We start from the raw sequence: 21,198 nt of genomic DNA on the forward strand, positions 1-21,198 counted from the left end.
GAGGTGGAATCTCAGTGTTGTTTTCATCTGTATCTCTCGAATGACCAGTGATGTTGAACAGTTTTTCATATGTGTATTTGCTGCTTGTACTTGTTTGTCTAAGAAATGTCTGTTAAAGGGTGCGTTCTTGTTTATGGCTCCACCTTTGTCTGCTTCCTGGCTGCCATGGGTTGAGCAGCTTTCCTCACCGTGTGCTTACCTCCTGTTTCTGAATTGGAGCCATGCGACCATGGGCTGAACCCACTGAAACTGTGAGCCAAAGTAAACCTCTTCTTTAAATTGTGGATGGTAGAGTATTTTATCTCAGTGATATGAAAGACTGTAATACGTTTGTATAGGTATGGAACTGATTTTTGTATTTTAGTTATATTTTTAGTTCTGCTGTGCTGGGAATTAAGTTTAGGGCCCTGACATATGCTAGGCATTTAAATTTTGTGTGCTCATGGTTTTATGAGGATTTTTGCATCGTTGTGGAGGCACACCTGTTATTTTATTTATTTTTTGGTACCAGGGATTGAACTCAGGACCTTGCACTTGCGAGGCAGGCATGGGAGGCACACCTGTTTTAACAGAAATGTTAATGGAAGTTCTTTAAGCAGAAGGGAAATGATAATAACTGAGGGAAATCTAGAACTTTAGAGATGAAGGAAGAGCACCAGAAATGGGAAATATTTGGGTAAATTCAAGAGGTTCTTTTATCTTAAATTCCTTAACACATAAATGCCTGTTGAAAACAAAAATTATAACATTGTTAGGGCTTTCAGTGTATGTTGACATAAGCTATATAAGTACAATGCACAGTAATTAAAAAAACATGGATAGGGAGGTTTTTATGTGCTGGGCATTGTGCTAAGCATTCTGTGTGGATTATCTATTTTAATTCAGGCAAGGAAAGAACTCTGTAAGGAAGCTGATGAATGGAGTCATTACACATGTCCATTTGGCAGTGGGCCTTTGGGTTTACAGGTCAGCCCTGTGGTCATTACCTCAGTACTAGGGCACATTTTCATGACATACTATATATACTTAGAAGCTAGCAGAATATTTATGTATGGGTTCCTTAGCTCTTTGAGTTAGAGTCATTATCCTAGGAGAGCAAATTAATGCCCCTGAAACCACCACCTCTTTACTGAAAGAATAAATGAGAAATAATACCATATCTTGGGAAGAAAGGGAGCTAAATTTTTTTTTTTTTCTGGGGATCAAACTTGGGACCTTGTGCTTGCAAGTCAGGTGGTGGCACCACTGAGCTAAATCCCTGGCCCGAAAGGTAGCTAAATCTTAAAGGGTATGATGCCACTTGTGCGAATTCACTAGTATGGCTCTGAGAAAGCCAGAAGGATCATGACAGATATATGCAGATAGTATAAACAAACAAATTGAAGTTCCAATCAGAGCCACTGTGCCAGATATTGTATCTTTATTGGAACTGAATTCTTTTAAATTTACATAAATAAGAATAATTGAAACCAGTTCAAGTTTGCAGGGTAAGAACAGTAGTAAACATTCATGGTCCTACACCAGGGCTCTTTTTCTAGGTCTGCCTGCCACATTATAATCCAAAGGTGTGTTGACTAGTGGGTCACAGAACATCACACCAGTTCTCTACAAGTTAATTGAAAGTGGTGATCATTATGTGGTGGTTTTTCTGGAATACATAGCTAGCAGTTCTCTTAGAAAGACTTCAAAAACTTCTAAGTTAAAAAAAAATATTTTGAAATAATGTAACAGACAAATTGCAAAAATAGTAAATTTTTGAGTAACCTTTACACCACACGTGTTATTATTTACCATGTTTTCTTTATCATTCTAACTTTTACTTCTGAATGTTTTAATGCATGTTTTAAAAGATAGGATTATTCTCCTATATAGCCTCAGTGCATTTATTTATTAGTGGGGAAATTAATTTATACAATACTGTTCTTTAGATTTTTTTTCACATTTTGCCAGTTGTATCACTAATATCCTTAGTAGCAAAAGAAAAAAATTTCCCTTGTTTTCTTGTTCAGCATCTAATGTAGGAATAAGTACACATAGCATTTGGCTGTCAAGTCTCTTTGTCTTTAATCTGGAACAGTTCCTCAGCCTTTGTGCTTTTCTTTCTTTTTTTCCCCTGCTTCTTTCTTTTCTGTATTAGGGATTAACCTTAGGGTCTCTTGGATGCTAGACCACGGAGCTATGTCCTTAGTTCTTTTTCAAAATTTTGAGACATCTTGCTAAGTTACCTAGGCTGACCTTGAGCTTGTGATCTTCCTGCCTCAGCCTCCCAAGTAGTTGGAATTACAGGTGTATGCCTCCACAACTGGCTAGCTTTTGTGTTTCTTTTTTTTGGTACTGGGGATCAAACTCGGGACCTTTTGCTTGCGAGGCAGGCGGAGGAACCACTGGGCTAAATCCCCAGCCCCAAGCTTTTGTTTATTGAACTTGACATTTTTAGGTTGGTTATTTTGGATTGAATATTTATTCATGATTAATAGTAGGTTTTGCAGATATACCAGAGAAGTGATGTTGCATGTTAGTGGTACATGACACTGTTACGTTTCTGGTACCATTGACTTTGATCACTTGGTTAAGGTAGCATGTTCAGATTCCTCCTTGTAGTTACTATTTTTTCCTTTAAATAGTTACATTTTTTTCTCCTTAAATATCTTGTATCTTTAAGTATCCTGCAGATAGTTTGAGATTATGAAATAGCCTGTCTCTCATAGAATTTGCACTCATTTTTTTTTGTTAAATTCTTTTATTGGCACATTTTAGATATACAACAAAATTCCATTTCTCATTGGGAATTGTACCTTTACATAATGCATCTTGGTTCTTATTTTTTCCCCATTCCCAGCCCTCCCTTCACCCCCTCCACCCTTCCCTATTTACAAAGCCTTTATTTCCATTTTTTCCATTTCTCATCATTTTTCCTTTCCCTTCTTTCCTTTCCCCTGCCCCTCCCACTACCCCTACCCCTTTGGACCTTTTCTTCCTATTTTGGATTATCAATTATTCATTCTAATCGTTGGTACATTTTAGGTATACAATATGACATTCATCATTGGAAATTTGCACCTTTACATAATCTCTCTTGGTTCTTATTTTTCACCCTTGCCCAGACCTCCCTTCAACCCCTCCATTCCTCCCTATTTACAAAGATTTTGTTCCTATTTTTCCGTTTTCTCATATTAATCCCATTCCCTTCTATCCTTTCCCCTAGCCCTCCCACTTCCTTCCCCTTTGCCCCTTTTCTTCCAATTTCACATTACCTATTATACATTTTAGTCCTTATTTACACTTTCAGTTTCTCACACCAAAGAAATGATTCGGTATTTATACATGTGTGTCGTATTTATTTCACTTAAGAGTATCTCCTCAATGTGCATCCACTTGGCTATAAATGTCTCTAATTTCTCATTTTTTATGGCTGAGTAGTACTCCATTTTATTAAAAAACCCACATTTTCTTTATCCAGTCTCCAGTTGATGGGCATTTGGGCTGTTTCCAAGTTTTAGCTATCACAAACTGTGCTGCTATGAACATGGGTGCACATATATCACTGTGGTATGATTCTTTTAATTCTTTGGGGAAGATCCCCAGCAGTGGAAAAGCAGGGTCAAATGGGACCTCCAGTCCTAGTTCTTTGAGGTATCTCCATACTGATTTCTACAGTGATTGCACCAGTCTACACTCCCACCAGCAATGGAGCAGGATTTCTCTTTCCCCACAGCCCCGTCAGCATTTGTTATTGGTTGATTTCATGATAGCAGCCATTCTTTCTAGACTGAAATGGAATCTCAGCGTTGTTTTCATTTGCATCTCTCGAATGACCAGTGATGTTGAAACATTTTTTCATGTATTTATTTGCTATTTCTACTTCTTTGTCTGAGAAATGTCTGTTCATTTCAGATGCCCATTTTTGGATTGGGTCTTTAAATTTGGGAGGTCTGATCTTTTTAAATTCTTTATAGATTCTCGATAGTAGACCTTTGTCTGCGGAAGAGCAGGTGAAGACTTTTTCCCACATTGTGGATTGTCTCTTCACACTGCTGGTGGTTTCTCTTGCTGTGCAGAAGCTTTTTAATAAGAAGAGACCCCACTTGTTGATTGTTTGTGCTAGTTCACGGGCAACTGAGGTTTTGTTCATAAAATCTTTTCCTACACCGATGTCTTCAAGGGTTCTACCTAACCTCTGTTCCAACTGGTTCAGAGTTTCTATTTGAATATTTAGATCTTTAATCCATTTTGATTTTAGTTTAGTGCATGGTGAGAGATACAGGTCTAGTTTTAATCTTTGGCAAGTTGAAGCCCAATTTTTCCAGCACCATTTATTAAAGAGGCTATCTTTCCTCCAGTGAGGGTGTTTGGCTCCTTTGTGAATGATCAGGCGGGTGAGTGTTTCTGGAGTTGTTTCTGCATCTTCTAATCTGTTCCCCTGGTCTTCAAGTCTGTTTATTTGCTAGTTCCATGCTGGTTTTTTTTTTTTTTTTTTTTTTTAATCACAGTAGCTTTGTAGTATAGTTTCAAGTTGGGGATAGTAATACCCCCTGCCATGTCTCTGTTACCTAGAATTGGAATTGCTATTCTGGGTCACTTCTTGTTCCAAATGAATTTTTGGATTGTTTTTTCAAGGTCCGTGAAGTATGCTGCTGGTATCTCAATTGGGATTGCATTGAATCTATATAGCAGATTTGGAAGTGTAGCCATTTTCACTATATTGATCCTTCCTCCCCAGGAGCAGGGGATGTCTTTCCATTTTCTGATATCATCTTCAGTCTTTCTTTTCAGAGTGGTATAGTTTTTAGAGAAGAGGTCTTTGACTTCTTTTGTTAGGTTGATTCCTAGGTGTTTCAGTGTGTTGGATGCTATTGTGAAAGGAATTGTTTGCCCTATTTCTCTCTCAGTGAGTCTGTTGTTCGTGTATAAGAAAGCTATTGATTTTTATTTGTTGACCTTGTATCCAGGCACTTTACTGAGTTTGGTTATTAAGTCTAGAAGACTTTTGGTGGAGTTCTTGGGGTCTTCTATATACAGTATTGTGTCATCTGCAAACAATGACAATGTGACTTCTTCATTTCCTATCTTTATTTCTTTCATTTCTTTCTGTTATGTAATTCCTGTGGCTCATGTTTCCAAACCTATATTGAACAGGAGTTGTGATAGAGGACATCCTTGTCTTGTTCCTGATTTTAATGTGAAGGATTTCAGTTTTTGACCGCTTAGTATGATATTGGCTGTTGGTTTTTCATAGATGGCTTTTATCAGATTGAGGTAGAGACCGTCTATTCCAATATTTTGTAGAGTTTTTATCATAAATGCATGTTGGATTTTGTCAGATGCTTTTTCTGCATCTGTGGAGATGATCATATGGTTTTTGTCCCTGGCTCTATTCATCTAGTTTATTACATTTAATGATATGCATATGTTGAACCATCCCTGCATCCCTGGGATGAATCCCACATGGTCCGGTTATATGAGCTTCTTGATGATCTTCTGCATTCTGTTTGCCAGTATCTTATTAAGGATTTTTGTGTCTGTGTTCATTAGTGAGATTGGCCTATAGATCTCTTTTTTGGTTGGGCTTTTCTCTGCTTTGGGGATCAAGGTGATGCTTGCAAGCAGGAATGAATTCGGGAGTATTGCTTCCCTTTCAATTTCATTGAAGAATGTAAACAGTAGTGGCAGTAGTTCCTCTCTAAATGTCTTACAGAATTTAGTGGTGAAGCCATCAGGATCTGTGCTTTTCTTAGTTGGTAAGTTTTTAATTATGTTTTCAATTTCATTGATTGATACTGGGTTGTTTAGAATTTTTGGGTCGTCTTTGTTCAACTTTGGTAATTCGTATGTATCTAGGAATCTGTCCATTTCTTCTGTGTTTTCCATCTTATTGGCCTATAGGTTCTGGAAGTAGGTATTGATGATCCTCTGGATTTCAATTGCGTCTGTTGTAACTTCACCGTTTTCATTCCTAATTGCATGCATTTGGTCCTTTTGTTTCCTTTTTTTGATAAGGTTGACTATGGGTTTGTCAATTTTGTTTATTCTTTTGCATAACCAACTCTTGGCTTCATTGATTTTTTTGTAATGTTCTTTTAGTCTCCATTGTATTGATTTCTCCTCTGATCTTTATAATTTCCTCCCTTGTATGAGCTTTGGGTTTGTTCTGCTCTTTTTTTTATGTTATCGGGGATTGAACTCAGGTTCTTCGCTTGTGCAGCAGGCAATGAAACCACTGCACTAAATCTCTTTCCCTTTGCTCTTCTTTTTCTAGAAGCTTGAGGTTCAGTGTCAGGTTGTTTATTTGGGCTCGCTCTGTTTTCCTAATATGACTATTCACTGCTATGAATTCCCCTCATAAGATTGCTTTCATTGTGTCCCATAGGTTCTGATATGTTGTATTGTCATTGTCATTTAATTCAAGGAATGCTGTGATTTCTTCTTTAGTTTCCTCTGTGCCCCTCTGGTTATTCAGACATGTGTTATTCAATTTCTATGTGTTCATGAAAGTTTTGTGGTTTCTTTTGCTATTGATGTCCAATTTCATCACACTATGGTCTGATAATATACAGGGGATAACTTCAGTTTCTTTGCACTTACCTAAATATATTTTATGAGCAAGTATGTGGTCTGTTGTGGAGAACAACCCATGTGCACCTGAAAAGAATGTGTATTCTGATTTTTTTGGGTGAAACACTCCATAATCATCTGTTAAGTTCATTTGTTCAAGTGTTTGATTGAGTTCTAGTATTTCCTTGCTTGTTTTTTGTCTAGTTGATCTGTCTATTTGTGAAAGTGGGGTATTGAGGTCCCCCACTACTATTGAATTTGTGTATATGTGATTTTTTATGTTCTTTAGAATTTGTTTTATATAGTTTAGCACACTAGTGTTTGGTGTATATATATATTTATGATTGTCATCTCTTCCTCTTGGATTCTTCCCTTTACAAGGATGTAGTGTCCTTCTTCATCTCTCTTAGTCAGTGTTGGTTTGAAATCTACTTGATTTGCCAAGAGGATCGCTACTCCTGCTTTTTTTCGGGTTCCTGTCACATGCAGTATTGTTTTCCACCCTTTAACTTTCAGTCTATGAGTTTCCTTTTGAATTAAGTGTGTTTTTTGTATGCAGCATATTTTTGGATCTTGCTTCTTGACCCATTCTGCCAGTCTATTTGTTTTGATTGAATTGAGACCGTTAACCTTGATGGTTATAACTGATATGTATTGATTTATCATTGTCATGATTCTTTTTTTTGTTGGATTCTCCCCCTTTGCCTTTAATTTCTTGTCATGCCTGATGGATCTATTCTGCTGAGCTTCCTGTGGTTGTGATCCTTGTTGTCTTTTCCTAGGATATTGTCTGAAATTTTGTGGAGTGCTGGTTTGGTATTCATGAAGTTCCTAAGATGCTCTTTGCCATAAAAGTATCTTATTTTTCCATGAATTTTGAAAGATAGTTTTGCAAGGTGCTTCAATCTGGTTTGGAGGCCGTTTTCCTTTAGGGCTTGAAATATGTCACTGCAAGCTTTTCTTGCCTTTGGGGTTTGTGTTGAGAAGTCTGGTGTGATTCTGATTGGCTTTCCTTTGCATGTGATTTGTTCCTTTTTTGCTTGTAGAACTTTGTTCTTCTGTTGTGTTTCTGGAATCTTATCAATTATATGCCTATATGTAGATTTTTTTTGATCCAGGCTAGTTGGAGTCCTATATGCCTCACTTATGTGTATGTCAAGTTCTGTTCCCCTGCTTGGTAAGTTTTCTGGCATCCCTTCTGTGAACAGTTTTTTTATGTTGTCTGCACGCTCTCCTGTTTCTTCTGACTGACTCCTGTCAGTCTTATGTTACTCTTCTTTGCATCGTCTAGCAGCTGCTGGATTGATTTCTCGTGGTCCCTTATTATTTTAAAGAAATTTTTCTCTTCCTGTTCACTAATTGCAATCTTATCTTCTATATCTGAAATTCTGTCCTCACATTGGCTCATTCTGCGGTGTAGACTTTCATCCGAGTGTTTAATCACCTGGAAATCTGTTTGCATCTGTTTTATGGAATCCCTTTGTTTTCTATGCTTTGGTTCCATGATGTTCCTCAGCTCCTCTATTTTTTTTTTAATCTGTGTCCTCTTTAGATTTATTAATCATGTATTGCACTATGGCCACAATCTCTCCTGGTATCTGAGAAATTATTTCTGATTTCATTTTGCCCAGATCTTTTTTTTTGCCATTTCAGGGAGTCCAGGTGGTTGAGTATCAGAGTGTTCCACCTCCTTTTCCTTTGGGGTTGCTGTAGCTTAGCTGGCAGTCTTGTTTTGCGGCTTGTTCACATGTCTTCTCATTTCGACAGGGGTGGGGAGTTTTTTTGGTGCCCCTGCGGCTCACCTCCTCTGTGCTGGGAATGGTGGTATGTTGGCCCAGAAACCTCCTCCTCTGCACTGGGAGTGGTGGTATGTCGATCCAGAAGCTTCCTGCTCTGCACTGGGAGCTGTGGCACATCGACCCGGATGCCTCCTCCTCTGTGCTGGGAGTGATGGTACGTTGGCTCGGAAGCCTCCTATTCTCCACTCTGTTTTTTTTTTTTTAAGAGTTTTCAATGTGTATAGTATCTTTTGGTCATATCCACCCTGCCCTTAAACCCTGTTTGTCCCCCTTATTCCTTTTCATCTAATAATAGTCTCCCTCCTACTCTCTTGTCATTTAAAAAATTCTACATATTATGGAGAACATGTGATATTTGTCTTTCTGAGTGACTTATTTTAGTCAACATAATGCCACCCATGTTCCCCAAAATGACATTTTGTTCTTTATGACTGAATAGTACTCTATTTTGTATATACACCACATTTTCTTTACTCATTCATCTGGGCACCTAGGCTGGTTCCATATCTTGGCTAGTATGAATTGTGTCCCAATCAACACGGGTACGCAGGTATCTGTATAGTATGGTGACTTTAATTCCTTTAGTTATTGCAGTCAGTGTTTTAGCTGAATCAAGGTATAGCTCTATTTTTATTTTTCTGAGGAACGTCTATACTAATTTTCACAGTGAATGTATTAATTTATATTCCCACTATTAAGTTAGAGGGATTAACATACATATTTTCACAAGCATAAATACTTAGGTGCACCCATGAATTTTGCCTGGGTATAACAATTATGAGTAGCAGAAGTGTATTCACAGAGAAATAAGTCAAAAAGTGAAGTGTGTGAACACATATCATCATGGTTGTTAAGTATGTTTACCAGCTTTATAATGGCAGTCATCTGAAATTCCACTTTGGACAACTCAAGTCTTTTTAACAAGATTGATCAAAAAAATAGGGCATTGTTGGGAACTTAGCAGTTTCCTAAAAAGCTAAGATCTTGAGAAATTCTATCTTGCACAAATGCAGATGTACAAAAAGAGCATCTCTTCATTTATTAAGGGAGTTTCAATGTTTTCACAGACATCCACAGTGCTTATACACAAAATTGTTGTGATAATGCACTTTCTTAGAGTCAGATTTACAAAATGTATAACATTAAATGGCGTTAAAAGTCTGTACACAAAATTTATACCTTCAGTATTGAAAGTGATGTTATAATGAAACACATAGCATAGGAAATTATAATATGGCATAGTAAAAATAATGCTAACAGTTTTAAAAACTGGGAAAAGTAAACAGATTTCCCCAAAACTGAAAATAAAATTGACTGTGAAAAAGTATATTAAAGGAATAGATGGTGGACAGTTGTATATAGCTCGTCTCTAAGAGCTGGCTGATTTTTCACAGTCATTTCCTACATTTTCAAGAATTGCATCATGAAGAATAGTTACTTTTTCTTTTAGGGCATGGCTCTCTGTAGAGAATGTTCATTCATGACTGCATTGGGTGTTCTTTTTGAAATTTTTCTAAAATTTCACTCACACCAACACAAGCATTCCATATTAAATACCTGTATCTTCTCTGCCATGCTTCTGGCTTATTTTGAGTACATAGAAATCTGTTCTAAAAAAAGAGGGGGGGCGGATTTAGCTCAGTGGCACTGCGCCTGCCTCACAAGCTCAAGGTCCTGAGTTCAGTCCCTGGTACAACAACAACAACAACAACAACAAACCCAAAAGAGTCAGGGATTTAGCTCAGTGGTGCCTCGCCTGCCTCATAAGCACGAGGTCCTGAGTTTGATCACTGGTACCAGGAAAAAATAAAAATAAAATAAAATAAAAATAAATCTGTTCTACACACATTCACATACAGACTACACATTTGACAGAATATTGATGATTGAATGACAATACCACAATTGCTGTTTTTTAACTAGACAGTAACTCACTGACTTCTTTTGGGCAAATATGTTTTAAATTCATTAAAAGCACCTGGAGTTTCATCATTTGAAAGCAATGCCAATACAGAATACACATTTTTAAATTGAAGTTTTTGGTGTTATCATATGTTATAGCCACTACCTTCCTCAGAATTTCACTTTGTACCCCTTTACATTTTTTATGCTGTTTATTTGTAGGTAAAAGATTCAAAGAATCTGTAAAACAAACCTAAGTCAAAATAAATGTGTTTGAAAGGGGATTTAAAAAAGTGTTCATAAGGAATATTTTTTTATTTTTTTCATATTGAGATATTTTGCTTTATAAGACTTGCTTCCCAAAATACCATATTTTCTCTTCCCCTCACTGTCTTTCTGTGTTTTATTTTTACAAATACTAGCTTTCATTTTGGCATTTCATATATGCATATACTATATTTTGATAATATTCATTTCCTCATTACCCCACCCCTTATACTCCCCAGCTTCCTTATCCTTCTCTCCCTGTTCCCAATACTCTTGTCTAATAACCTCTTGTTATGGCTTGTATCTAGATGTCCCCCCCAAAACCTCATGTGTTTATAGGTGGGACTTTTCTGTGGATCTAGGATGTGTGAATGTGGATTAAGGTTATGGGAATAAGGATTAAGGGTGTGATACTAAATTACTCCATTGATTGGTTTAGCATAGCTCTGGGTGTGGATAATGGGGCCCATGCTGGAGGTGGATGGCACCTTCCCAAAGGTTTGCAGCTTGGATGGGATAAAGGGAAAGGGAGGCTTGATGCTGCTGCTTCACTGCTTCTTGCCTGCTCTGCCATGGATTGTTCCGCCTCTTCTATACCTCTCTGCCATGCTACTCTGCCTTGGAGCCAGCCGACTATGGACTGAAACCTCTATAAACTGTGAGTTTAAATAAACTTTTCCTCCTTTAACTTGTATGTGTTGTGTGTTTTGTCTCAGCCATGTGAAAAGTAACTAAACAGAATTTGGTACCAGAGAAGTGGAGTTGTTGCTGCGATGTTACCTAGCTGTGATAGTTACTTTTCTCTCATTGCTGAGACAAAATACCCAACACCCAAAGTTAAAGGGGAACAGATTTATTTATTTATTTATTTATTTTTGGTACCGGGGATTGAACTCGGGTCCTTGCGCTTGCACAACGGGAACAGATTTATTTAGCTCATAGATTGTAGAGGTTTCATTCCATAAGAAGCTGGCTCCAGGGTAGAGTGTCACATGTTAGAGGGGTGTTGTAGAAGAGAAACAATTCATGGTGCCCACTCGGTAGCACAAGCAACAAGGGACCTTAACAGCATCTTCCTGTCCCCTTTTATCTTATTCAAGTAACACTCACACCCTTAATCCTAGTGTTTTCAGGCCTAGCATTGCATCGTATGTCACACATTCTAGGTTCAGCCACCTCCAAAATAGCCCCACTTCATTCACATGAGGCTTTGGGAGGACATCTAAATACAAACCATAACACTGGCCATGTGGTACAGGTGCCTTTGGAACTGGCTTGTGGGAAGAGGTTGGAAGGGTTTGGAGATGGTAGCTGAAGAAGCAACCCTGGAATGCTATAAGCTGAACTCAATGGGAGATTCTGCTCAGAGCTCAGAAGATGAGAATGCTGATAGAAATGCATTTGGTAAAGTCCGAGGAGGTTTTAGTTAGCAACAAAAACGGCATTGACTGTTGGACTCCAGACTGTGTATGTTATGCTTTGGCAGAAAATATGACTGCATTTTGCTCTTGTGCAGGGTTTTCGTGCGACTGAGGTTAAGGGCACTGGACTAATTAATCTGGCAGAAGAAATTTCAAAGCAGTCGAATGTTGTGGTGGCATGGTCACTCTTGGAAGTTTTAGTCAGCTCTATGTTGAGAATCAAGAGCAAATAGCCCAGCAGAATGGTTTAAAAGGTTTTGACCTTGTCCAGAAAGGAAGCTCTGGTAAAGTTATAGCCTGCAAAGATGGAGCTGAGGAGAACTTGTTTGCTGAGAAAGAACAGAACAATAGAAAAATGGCCCGAAGTTCACAAGAATGGACCAGGACGCTAGCCTTTACAGTCTTAGAATTGCAGATGTGAAAGACTTTGCGAATAGAGAAAGACTTTGAGAATAGAACCCCAGAGCACCATATTCCAGAATGGCTGCAGCCTAGGAAATTTGTTCCTTGGGATTGGGTTCATAGTACTCAGCAATCCAGGTACTTGACCCCTGCAGCCAAGACAAAAGAAAGCCTGGCTACTGCTCCAGCTGGCAGTAGTCCTTGGTGTTATCCCCATGGTACTGGCTTTAGGTGTATGCTGAATGCAAAAGTTGTGGGGCCAGGAAGGCTTCCACTCAGATTTCAGAAGAAGCCCTAGGAGGCCAGGCAGTGTGCATCTGAGAGGGCAGTGTCTAAAGCTATGACTGTGAAGTTGAAGGTGCATTGGAGACCCCAGAATATTGGAGAAGCCAGAAACGTTTATCATCTGAGGAGAGCAGCAAGGAGTAAGCAAAGCTGGCCCAGGAGAGAAGCCATTGGAGCTACAACCACCAGCAGTGCCGTAGGGGTGGAGTCACCCAAGCCCTTTGAAGTTCATATCTTGCCACAGATTTTACTGCTGGACATGGAGCTACAGGATTTAATGTTTGTCCTGCTGGATTTTAGACTTGCTTTGGTCCTATTCCTTTCCATCCCCCTATTTGTACTTTGTGGAATTGGGAATATTTATCTTGTGCCATTGTATATTAGAAGTGTTTAATTTTCTTTCATTTATATAGAGGCTTCCAACTAAGAGTTTGCGTTGAATCCCAAGAGTAGACTTTGGACTTGGACTTTTCAGTAGTGCTGAAACTGCTAGGATTTTGGCAACTCTTGGAGATGTCTTTTGCATAATGAGATGCAAAAATCGTCAAGAAGATACTGGCGAACAGAATACAACAAATCATCAAGAAGATTATACACCATGACCAAGTAGGATTCATCCCAGGGAGGCAGGGATGGTGCAACACACACAAATCAATAAATATAATACACCATATTAATAAAGCCAAAGACAAAAAAAATCACATGATCATCTCAACAGTTGCAGAAAAAGCATTTGGCAAAGTTCAACACCCATTCATGAGAAAAACCCCACAGAAAATTGAAATAGACTTCATTTCAATCTGATAAAAGCCATCAGTGCTGAATCAACAGCCAACATCATTCTAAATGGTCAAAAACTGAAAGCTTTCACTCTAAAATCTGTATGTGGTATATCTTGATTCCTCTTTTTCTCCCAATCCTCTCCCCTTCTTGTCAAGTCCCCCTCCCCTCCTTATGTACAAAAGCTTTGTTTCCATTTTTTCCTTTTCTCATTTTTTTCTTTTCCCTTCCTCCTTTTTCTCCTCCTCCTTCCCTGTTTCCCTTTGCTTTTGAACAATTTCTTCCTATTTCACATTATCTATTATACATTTTGGTCCTTATTTATTGTTTCTTATACCAGAGAGACAATGCAATATTTACACAAATGTGTTCGATTTATTTCACTTAAGAGTATAGTCTCAAGGTGCAGCCATTTAGCTACAGACATTTCAAGTTTATCTTTCTGTATGGCTGAGTAGTACTCTATTGTATAAAAAAATCTTTTTTTAATCCATTCATTGGTTGATGGGTATTTGTGTTGTTTCTAAGATTTAGCTATTACAACCCATGTTGCTATAAACATGGGTGCACCTGTATCATTGTGGTATAATGCTTTTAATTCTTTTGGGAAGATACCCAGAAGGGAAATAGCTGGGTCAAATGGGACCTCTAATCCTAATTTTTTGATGAATCTTCACACTGATTTCCATGGTGGTTGCACCAGTCTGCACTCCCAGCAAAAGTGGAGCAGGGTTCCCTGTTTATAATTTCCTCCCTTGTTCGAGCTTTGGGCTTGTTTTTCTTTTTGTAGAAGTTTGAGGTTCAACATTAGGTTGTTTATTTTAACTCTATTTTCCTGATATGAGAGTTCACTGCTATAAATTTCCCTCTTACAACTGCTTTCATTTCATCCCATAATTTGCAGTATGTTGTGTAGGCATTGTCCTTTAATTGTAGATACTTTTTCTTTAATTTAATCTAAGAAGGGTAGGGTACAAAACAGAAAGGTAAGTCAAGAGAAATATTGTAGAACCAAGACTGGAAGGCAAAAGATGAACATGCAAGCCTTTGGGATACTGGAGAGGAGAGTAGTAGAGAAAGATTGAAGGAGAAAGCAAAGGAATATCGAAGCGAACCGGAAAGATAAGAGGGCACTGTTCACTCACATGAAAATGTCATAAAATCAAGAGATAGTTGAGGAAAGAAAGAAGATAAATAGAACGGAACAAGAAATGTATAAACCTAAATCAAAAAAAAAACACCCCAACCAGACCAAATAAGGAAAATGAATCAAGCAAACAAGGAAAAAGAAAGATAATAAAAATACTAAAATTCCTCTGATGTCCACAGTTATGTGGTTGTGTCGAGACAGAGCCTGTAAATGTACTACTGGGCAGCCCTACCAGGTCTGAAGCAAGATCAGTGCTAGACACAGGGCTGTTTCTGGCTTTTGGGAGTGAGAGCTGGGGCCCTTCCCTAGTCAGCAGCCTTCCAGGTGTCTCTCAGCTGGAGCCATCTGTGCGCAGTTGGTCCCTCCTGGACCTTGCATGTGCTCATCTGTTCCACACCTTTGATTACTTTCACACTCTGGGTGTAGGGAGATGGAGGGTAGGCACTTTTGTCCTATCACTGGCTAGGATCATTTGCTTCTTTGTGTCCCTGTTTGCAGTGCAGGGGGGAGTGTCCCCTTTACGCTGCTGGCCAAGGCTGCTTGCCCACCTGTGTCTCTGGTTGCAGAGCAGAGGGAGCACTCCAGTCCTTTGTAGTTAGGGCCAGTTTTAGTGGCCCTGGGTAGTCCCGGGAGCAGAGTTGGGCTGGTCCTGGCCCCTACTTCTCAGCATAAATTTCCTCAATCTGCTGACCAACTGCTGGCAGTCTACTGTGACTGGGTGACCCTTACCTTCTTTCTCTCAGCAAAAACGACCGTGGAACTGTTCTGCTGTTCTGCTGTCAGAGTTCAAGTACAAGCCTCTCTACACAAAGTGACAGCTCCACCTGCCATCTACCTATCCACAGAAGTTGTTTCACCTCACTTAGCAACTATTGTCCCTAGGGGGCCATTAGAGGAATATTGTCTCACGCTCTCACCACTGCCTTTGACTTTATAAGACTCTCTTGATCCAAGTCCAGTCTCTGTGTCTCAGTGAGCAGCAAAGTTGCTTTCACTGATCCCTACTGGGATGGGTGCATAGTCGATCTGCTGAATCGAATGTTCTCTAGTCTGGGTTAGTAGTCTCTTTCTTCTGTAGCAATGGATCCTATTTTTTCCTTCTCCTCTGTCAGTTCCTTCACGGTTCTTGTCCGCCCTGTACACCCTTTTTTGGTCTCTGGGCTGTTGATTTCCAGACTCTGGGCACTTTGTTTTGGAGAACCTGTGCTGTCAGCACTCACTGCTCTGCCATTTTTTTTTCTCCCCAGTCTGTGTGTTTTAATTGGAGAATTATGGTCATTTACATTCATGGTTACTGTTGAAAGGCATGACTAATTCCTGTCATTTTGATTTTCTAATGTTTGATTCTTTCCTGATTATTTTCTTATTCATTCTTCCTCTTCTTTAGGATTCTGCAGTGCTGTCTTAGTGGTCATGAATTTGCTTAGTTTATGCTTATCTTGGAAAGTCATTATTTATCCTTTATTTATGAAGAATAGTTTTGCTGAATTTAGTTATATAGTTTGACAACCCCTCCCCCAAAAACATCATTCCATGCCCTCCTAGCCTTTCAAGTTTCTGCCGATAAATTTGCAGTTATTCTGATGGGTTTGCCTTTATAAGTGACTTGCCTTTTCTCTTGCAGCTTTCAATAATCTTTTTTTGTTCTATACCCTTGACATTTCAAGTATAATATGTAGGAGGTTCTTTTCTAATCATGCCTCATGCACATTCTGCTGTTTTCTATATTTGGATGCCCGCATTTTTTTGCAAAATTTAGGAAATTTTCTGCTATTTCTCATTGAATACATTTGTTATACTTTTAGTGTGTACCTCAGTGGTTTCTTATGTGGAAAATTTATGTTTATCATTTAATCGTGTCCCAGAATTCTTAAATGTTTTGTTCATAATTTATTCTTTTATTACTGGCTGTATGTAGTAATTCATCAACCTTGCCTTTCAGCCCTGGAATTCTGTCTTCTACTTGATCCAATCTACTGGTAAAGGCCTTCCACTGAGTTATTTTACTCATTAAGCTTTTTCATTTTGAAGATTCTTGTTTCTCTTTAAAATTCTGTTTGGTGACTTGTTCTTTCATAGCTTGCAGTGTTTTCCTTAATTCATTCAGCTGTTTATTTTTTATTTTTTAATTTTTTTTATACTGGGAATCGAACTTAGGTCCTTGTGCTTGCACAGCAAGTGGCGAAACCACTGAGCTAAATCCCCAGCCCTCAGCTGTTTATTTGTATCCTCTCTCAAGCCATTGACCATTTAAAATAAATCAATACTTTGAATCCTTTGGCATTTCATTCATTTCCATGTCTTTGGATTCAGTTGCTGAAAGGATAGAACCTTTTGGAGGAGTTATGTTGCTTTATTTTTTCATATATATTTTTTTCAGTGTTGAGGTTTGTGCACCTGTTGGGCTGGATATCTCTTTCACTTTTCTCTGAGGGTTTGGGTGAGCAGCCTTTTTTTAAGGTCTTGATTTTTGGAATTTCTCAGAGAAGAGAAAACCAGCTGCAGTAACAATAACATAAAGTCAAACAGATTGAAATGCAGCAAAACGAATGAAAACCATCAGCTCTACTACCTATAATAGGGAAGAAAGGGACAAAAATAATATTGAGTAGACTGGTTAATAATTGTTAGAAAGTAAAATAAACTATAAAAAATGGAGGTTGTGGGGAAAGGGAAAAATGGAAGAAGCAGGATTATAAAAAATGAAAGGTAAATGAGAAAGAGAAAAAGCAAGAGTTGAAAATATCCAATTAAAGAACAAAAAAGTAAATACAGTTACCTAAAAGTTAAAGAAAAACAACAAACAAAAAGAATGAGAAAATTTAGTCCAAAAGATTCTTTGAAACTGAGGTGTTTGGAGTGCCAGTTTCTTTGCAGGATCCATAATAGTGGAATCTCAGATGTTGAGGAGCATAGTGAGTGGCAGCTGGGGCCTTTTTAATTTTCTTTCCTCTCCTACCTAGCAGGCTGATGCTCTATGAACAATAAGCCCTACCCCACCTTTCCCACCAGGTAGTGCCTTGTCAGTGGTATATTGTCTGCCTCCAGGCTGTATTATATCTAGAAGATTTGTGCTTCTGTTGCTCTCTCCATAGGTCCCCCTCCCTGTTCATCAATAAGATTGCCAACCCTTTGTGGACTTAACTTGTGCTTCCGGAATTGAATTGAGTTTCCTTACCCTCAGGGAGCCAAAGTTGGCAATGGAGACCACTTACAGTACTTCATACTTTCCATTGCATTGCCTTCCTGCTTCTAGGTACTTTTTTGTATTCTTTTTTACCTTACACTGTATAGACTTTTTCCCCATAGAAATTGTGGTTTTGGGGGTTTTGGATTTCTGGACTTAAACATTTGTGATTTTAATAATTTTGATTGTAATTTTTAGTATTTTAGATTTAGGAATTTAAGATTAAAATTTGAAATTAAAGATTTTGATCCTGAGGAATTAATTGACACTGCAAAATGTAGCCTAAAAAGTTAGAATTTTTTCTTTTAGAGATAAGCAACTTCTCCACACTTCCTCCTGGTAAGCATGTAACTGAGTCATATAACTCTGACTTCACTTGTCCAGACCCAAAGAATGGGTTTTAGAGGGAAGGAGGGCAACGAAAGCGCTACTTTATTTCTTCATCTTGCAAGAACAAGGTGTCAGCTCAGCAGACAGACTAATATCACCCAGAGTGGTTACAGTGAGCGATTTATCTCCTAGAATGGCATTCCGGTCCCCCTTCTCACAATGCTTGAGGACTCTGGGGGGGGCAGGGGCAATCTTTCTGTTAGGTGCCTACCCTTAATTCACTCCCTCTGTAAACGTTTTGTGGATTTAGAGACCCTTTTAAATGTGTGACCTATCCTCAAGCAAGTAGTTTTTTTTTTTTCACTCAGTTACAGACCTTTTCCTGAAAGTAGACCATTTTAAGTTTTTGTTTCTTACAATAAGCAAACGAGGATGAGCTGAAGATGGCTGGAAGTGATAAAGCAAGCATGGATGTCGTCTACATTACAGTGGACCTTTGACTTATGAACTTGATCGGTTCCTGAGGGCTTTTTGTAACTCAATTGGTTGTAAGTCAGTACAGCTGAGATCTGGATGTTTATCTGGATACATGCTATAGATAACAAGAGGCAGATGAATCTTCCATTAATCTAGGTAACCCAAGTTGTTTGTATGTCAGGCTGGTCGTAACTTGAGGGCCCACTGTATCTTGTCTTGCCCCCATTCCTTACTATAAAATACTACCCTTACTTACCCATAAACTGTAAGGTGGTGATTTGACACAAGTGGGTCCTTCGATCTATCTTCTGTGAGATACCTTTGAATAACTCCTTTTCCTTTTTCTATACTCTCTACCATTATATAGTCATTTTCCTCATGGAAATTACAGTTTTTGGGGTTTTGGCTTTCTGGATTTCAACATTCAGGGTTTTAATCTTTGTATTATAATCTTCAGTATTTCAAATTTATGAATTTAGGTTTAAAATTTAAAATAAGTATTTTGATCTCGTGGACTTAGGACATTCAGGATTGTGTCTTTCATGATTATAACTTTCATGATCAATACTATCTTGTGTGAATAGTGATGTATAAATATTTGTTTCAGCCTCTGCGCTCATTTCTTTTGGTTATATACCTAGGAGTAGACTTACCAGGGCATATGGTAATTTTGCATATTACTTTTTGAGTTACTGTAAAACTACTCTTCATAGTACCAACACCATTTTACATTCCCTTCAGCAGTGCACAAAGATTCTAGTTTCTCCACATCCTTGTCAATACTTCCATTTAAAAAAAAAAGAAAATAATACCCACCACAGTGGATGTAAAGTGGTATCTTGTGGTTTTGCTTTATATTTCCCAAGTGATTAATGCTGAACAATTGTTCTATGCTTATTGTTCATTTGTGTATCTTCTTGCTAAAATATCTGTTAATTTTTTTTTTTTTGGTACCAGGGATTGAACTCAGGACCTTGCACTTGTGAGGCAGGTGCTGTGTCACTGAGGTAAATCCCTGGCTCTGTTTATTTTTGACCCATTTTTGTTTGTTTGTTTTTTGGTACTGGGGATCTAACTTGGGTCTTTGCACTTGTGAGGCAGGTGGCAGAACCACTGAGCTAAATCCCCAGCCCTTGGTCATTTTTGTATTGGATTTATTTTTACTTTGTTGAATTTCAGGACTTCTTTTTATGTTTAGTAAAGCTTTATAAGATGTAGTTTTTGCAGATATTTTGTACCACTCTATGGCTGTCTTTTCACTCACAATAGTGTCCCTGTGTTAATTAGCTTTCTTTTGGTGTGACAAGTACCTGAGATAATGAATTTAAAAAGAAGAAATTGTGTTGTGACAATTTTAGAGATCTTATACTTGGTCACCTGACCCTGTTTCTTTATGTATGTGGTAGCATAGTCTTTAATGGTGGGAGCATGTGATGGAGAAAGTATATTTACTTCATAGAGGCTGGGAAGCAGAGAGAATGAGAAGAGTAGGAGAGAGAAAGAAGAGAGGCCTTCTTATCCTCTTTAAGGTTACAGTTTTTATGAACTAACTTCCACTAGGCCCCACACCGCTAAAGGTTCTACCATCAAAATTTATGATTTTTTTCCTTTTGCAAAAAATCCTTTGGGATTTTGATAGAGAGTCTGTAGATTGCTTTAGATGGTATTGTCATTTTAATGTATTAAATCTCCTAATCCATGAATATATAAGATATCTTTCCACTTGGATGTATCTTTTAAAATTTCTTTCAACAGTGTTTGTAATACAGTGGACCCTCAACTTACAAACTTGATTGGTTCCTGAGGGCTGGTTGTAACTCAAGTTGGTTGTAAGTCAATAGAGTTGAGATCTGGATGTTTACCTCGGTACACACTATAACAAGAGGCAGATGAATCTTCCATTAACTTAATTAACCCCACTTGTTTGTATGTCAGGCCAGTTGTAACTAGAGAGCCCATTGTGGTTAGTGAACGTAAGCCTATACCTTTTTGTTAAATTTATTCCTGTTTTTTACCCTGTGCTGCTATTGTACATGGAATTCAGTCAAAATCAAGGCAAATGTCTAAACCCTCAGGGATCCTTCAGACCAAGTAAAATGCATAACAGGATTTTTGGAGGACATACTGTTTTCTGTGGTACTAAGTAGCTACTTGAAGTATGTATGCTCCTAACACCATTGTTGTTTAGAAACTGAGAAGTAAATAATGATTGTTTGCATATATTGTTGTCTGACCCAAGATCAGTAACCTTTCCCTTAATCAAGTTGTATCCGGTTCATCTCTGGTTTATATGTCCATTCAGGCTGCAGAGTTATAAGAGGGGTGATTCTAATTCTTGTATTTGGTTTATTGTTTATCAAGTTTTACTTTTTTTTTATTATGGAGGGACCAACTTATAGAGCTTCCTACTCTGGCAGTTGGTGTCACCTCACTCTTATTATTGGGTTTTGAGAGTTATTTATATATTTAAGATACATTTCCTTTATTATATATATGGATCGTAAAGATTTTCTTTCACCCTGTGTCTTGCGATTTCATTCTCTTAATAGTGTTTTTTGAAGAACACACATTTTGTTTTAATGATGTCTAGCTTACTAATTTGTGGATTGTTCTTTTGGTGTCTTACCTAAGAAATCTTTGTGTAAT

General features: G+C 38.1%; 1 protein-coding gene across 7 annotated transcripts in view; it reads left to right on the top strand.

Moving 5' to 3' along the window:
* Positions 1 to 21,198, top strand: part of Dock3 (dedicator of cytokinesis 3) — a 633,495-nt gene that overhangs the window by 65,627 nt on the left and 546,670 nt on the right. For 3 of the 7 annotated variants that reach the window (XM_087186903.1, XM_087186905.1, XM_087186906.1), the window contains exon 1: positions 8,314 to 8,505. The exons of 1 other annotated variant lie outside the window; for it this stretch is intronic. In XM_087186903.1, the coding sequence (XP_087043029.1) occupies positions 8,379 to 8,505 (127 nt within the window). In that variant the 5' untranslated portion in view covers positions 8,314 to 8,378. Of the gene's footprint in view, positions 1 to 8,312; positions 8,506 to 21,198 lie in introns of those variants that run through there. 3 more of the 7 variants (XM_087186904.1, XM_087186907.1, XM_087186908.1) reach the window with 2 other exon arrangements.

The sequence above is a fragment of the Heterocephalus glaber genome, unplaced genomic scaffold (assembly GCF_053883595.1).
Source record: "Heterocephalus glaber isolate CG9 unplaced genomic scaffold, H.glaber_assembly_v1.0 deba00001504, whole genome shotgun sequence".
Classification (NCBI taxonomy): Eukaryota; Metazoa; Chordata; class Mammalia; order Rodentia; family Bathyergidae; genus Heterocephalus; species Heterocephalus glaber.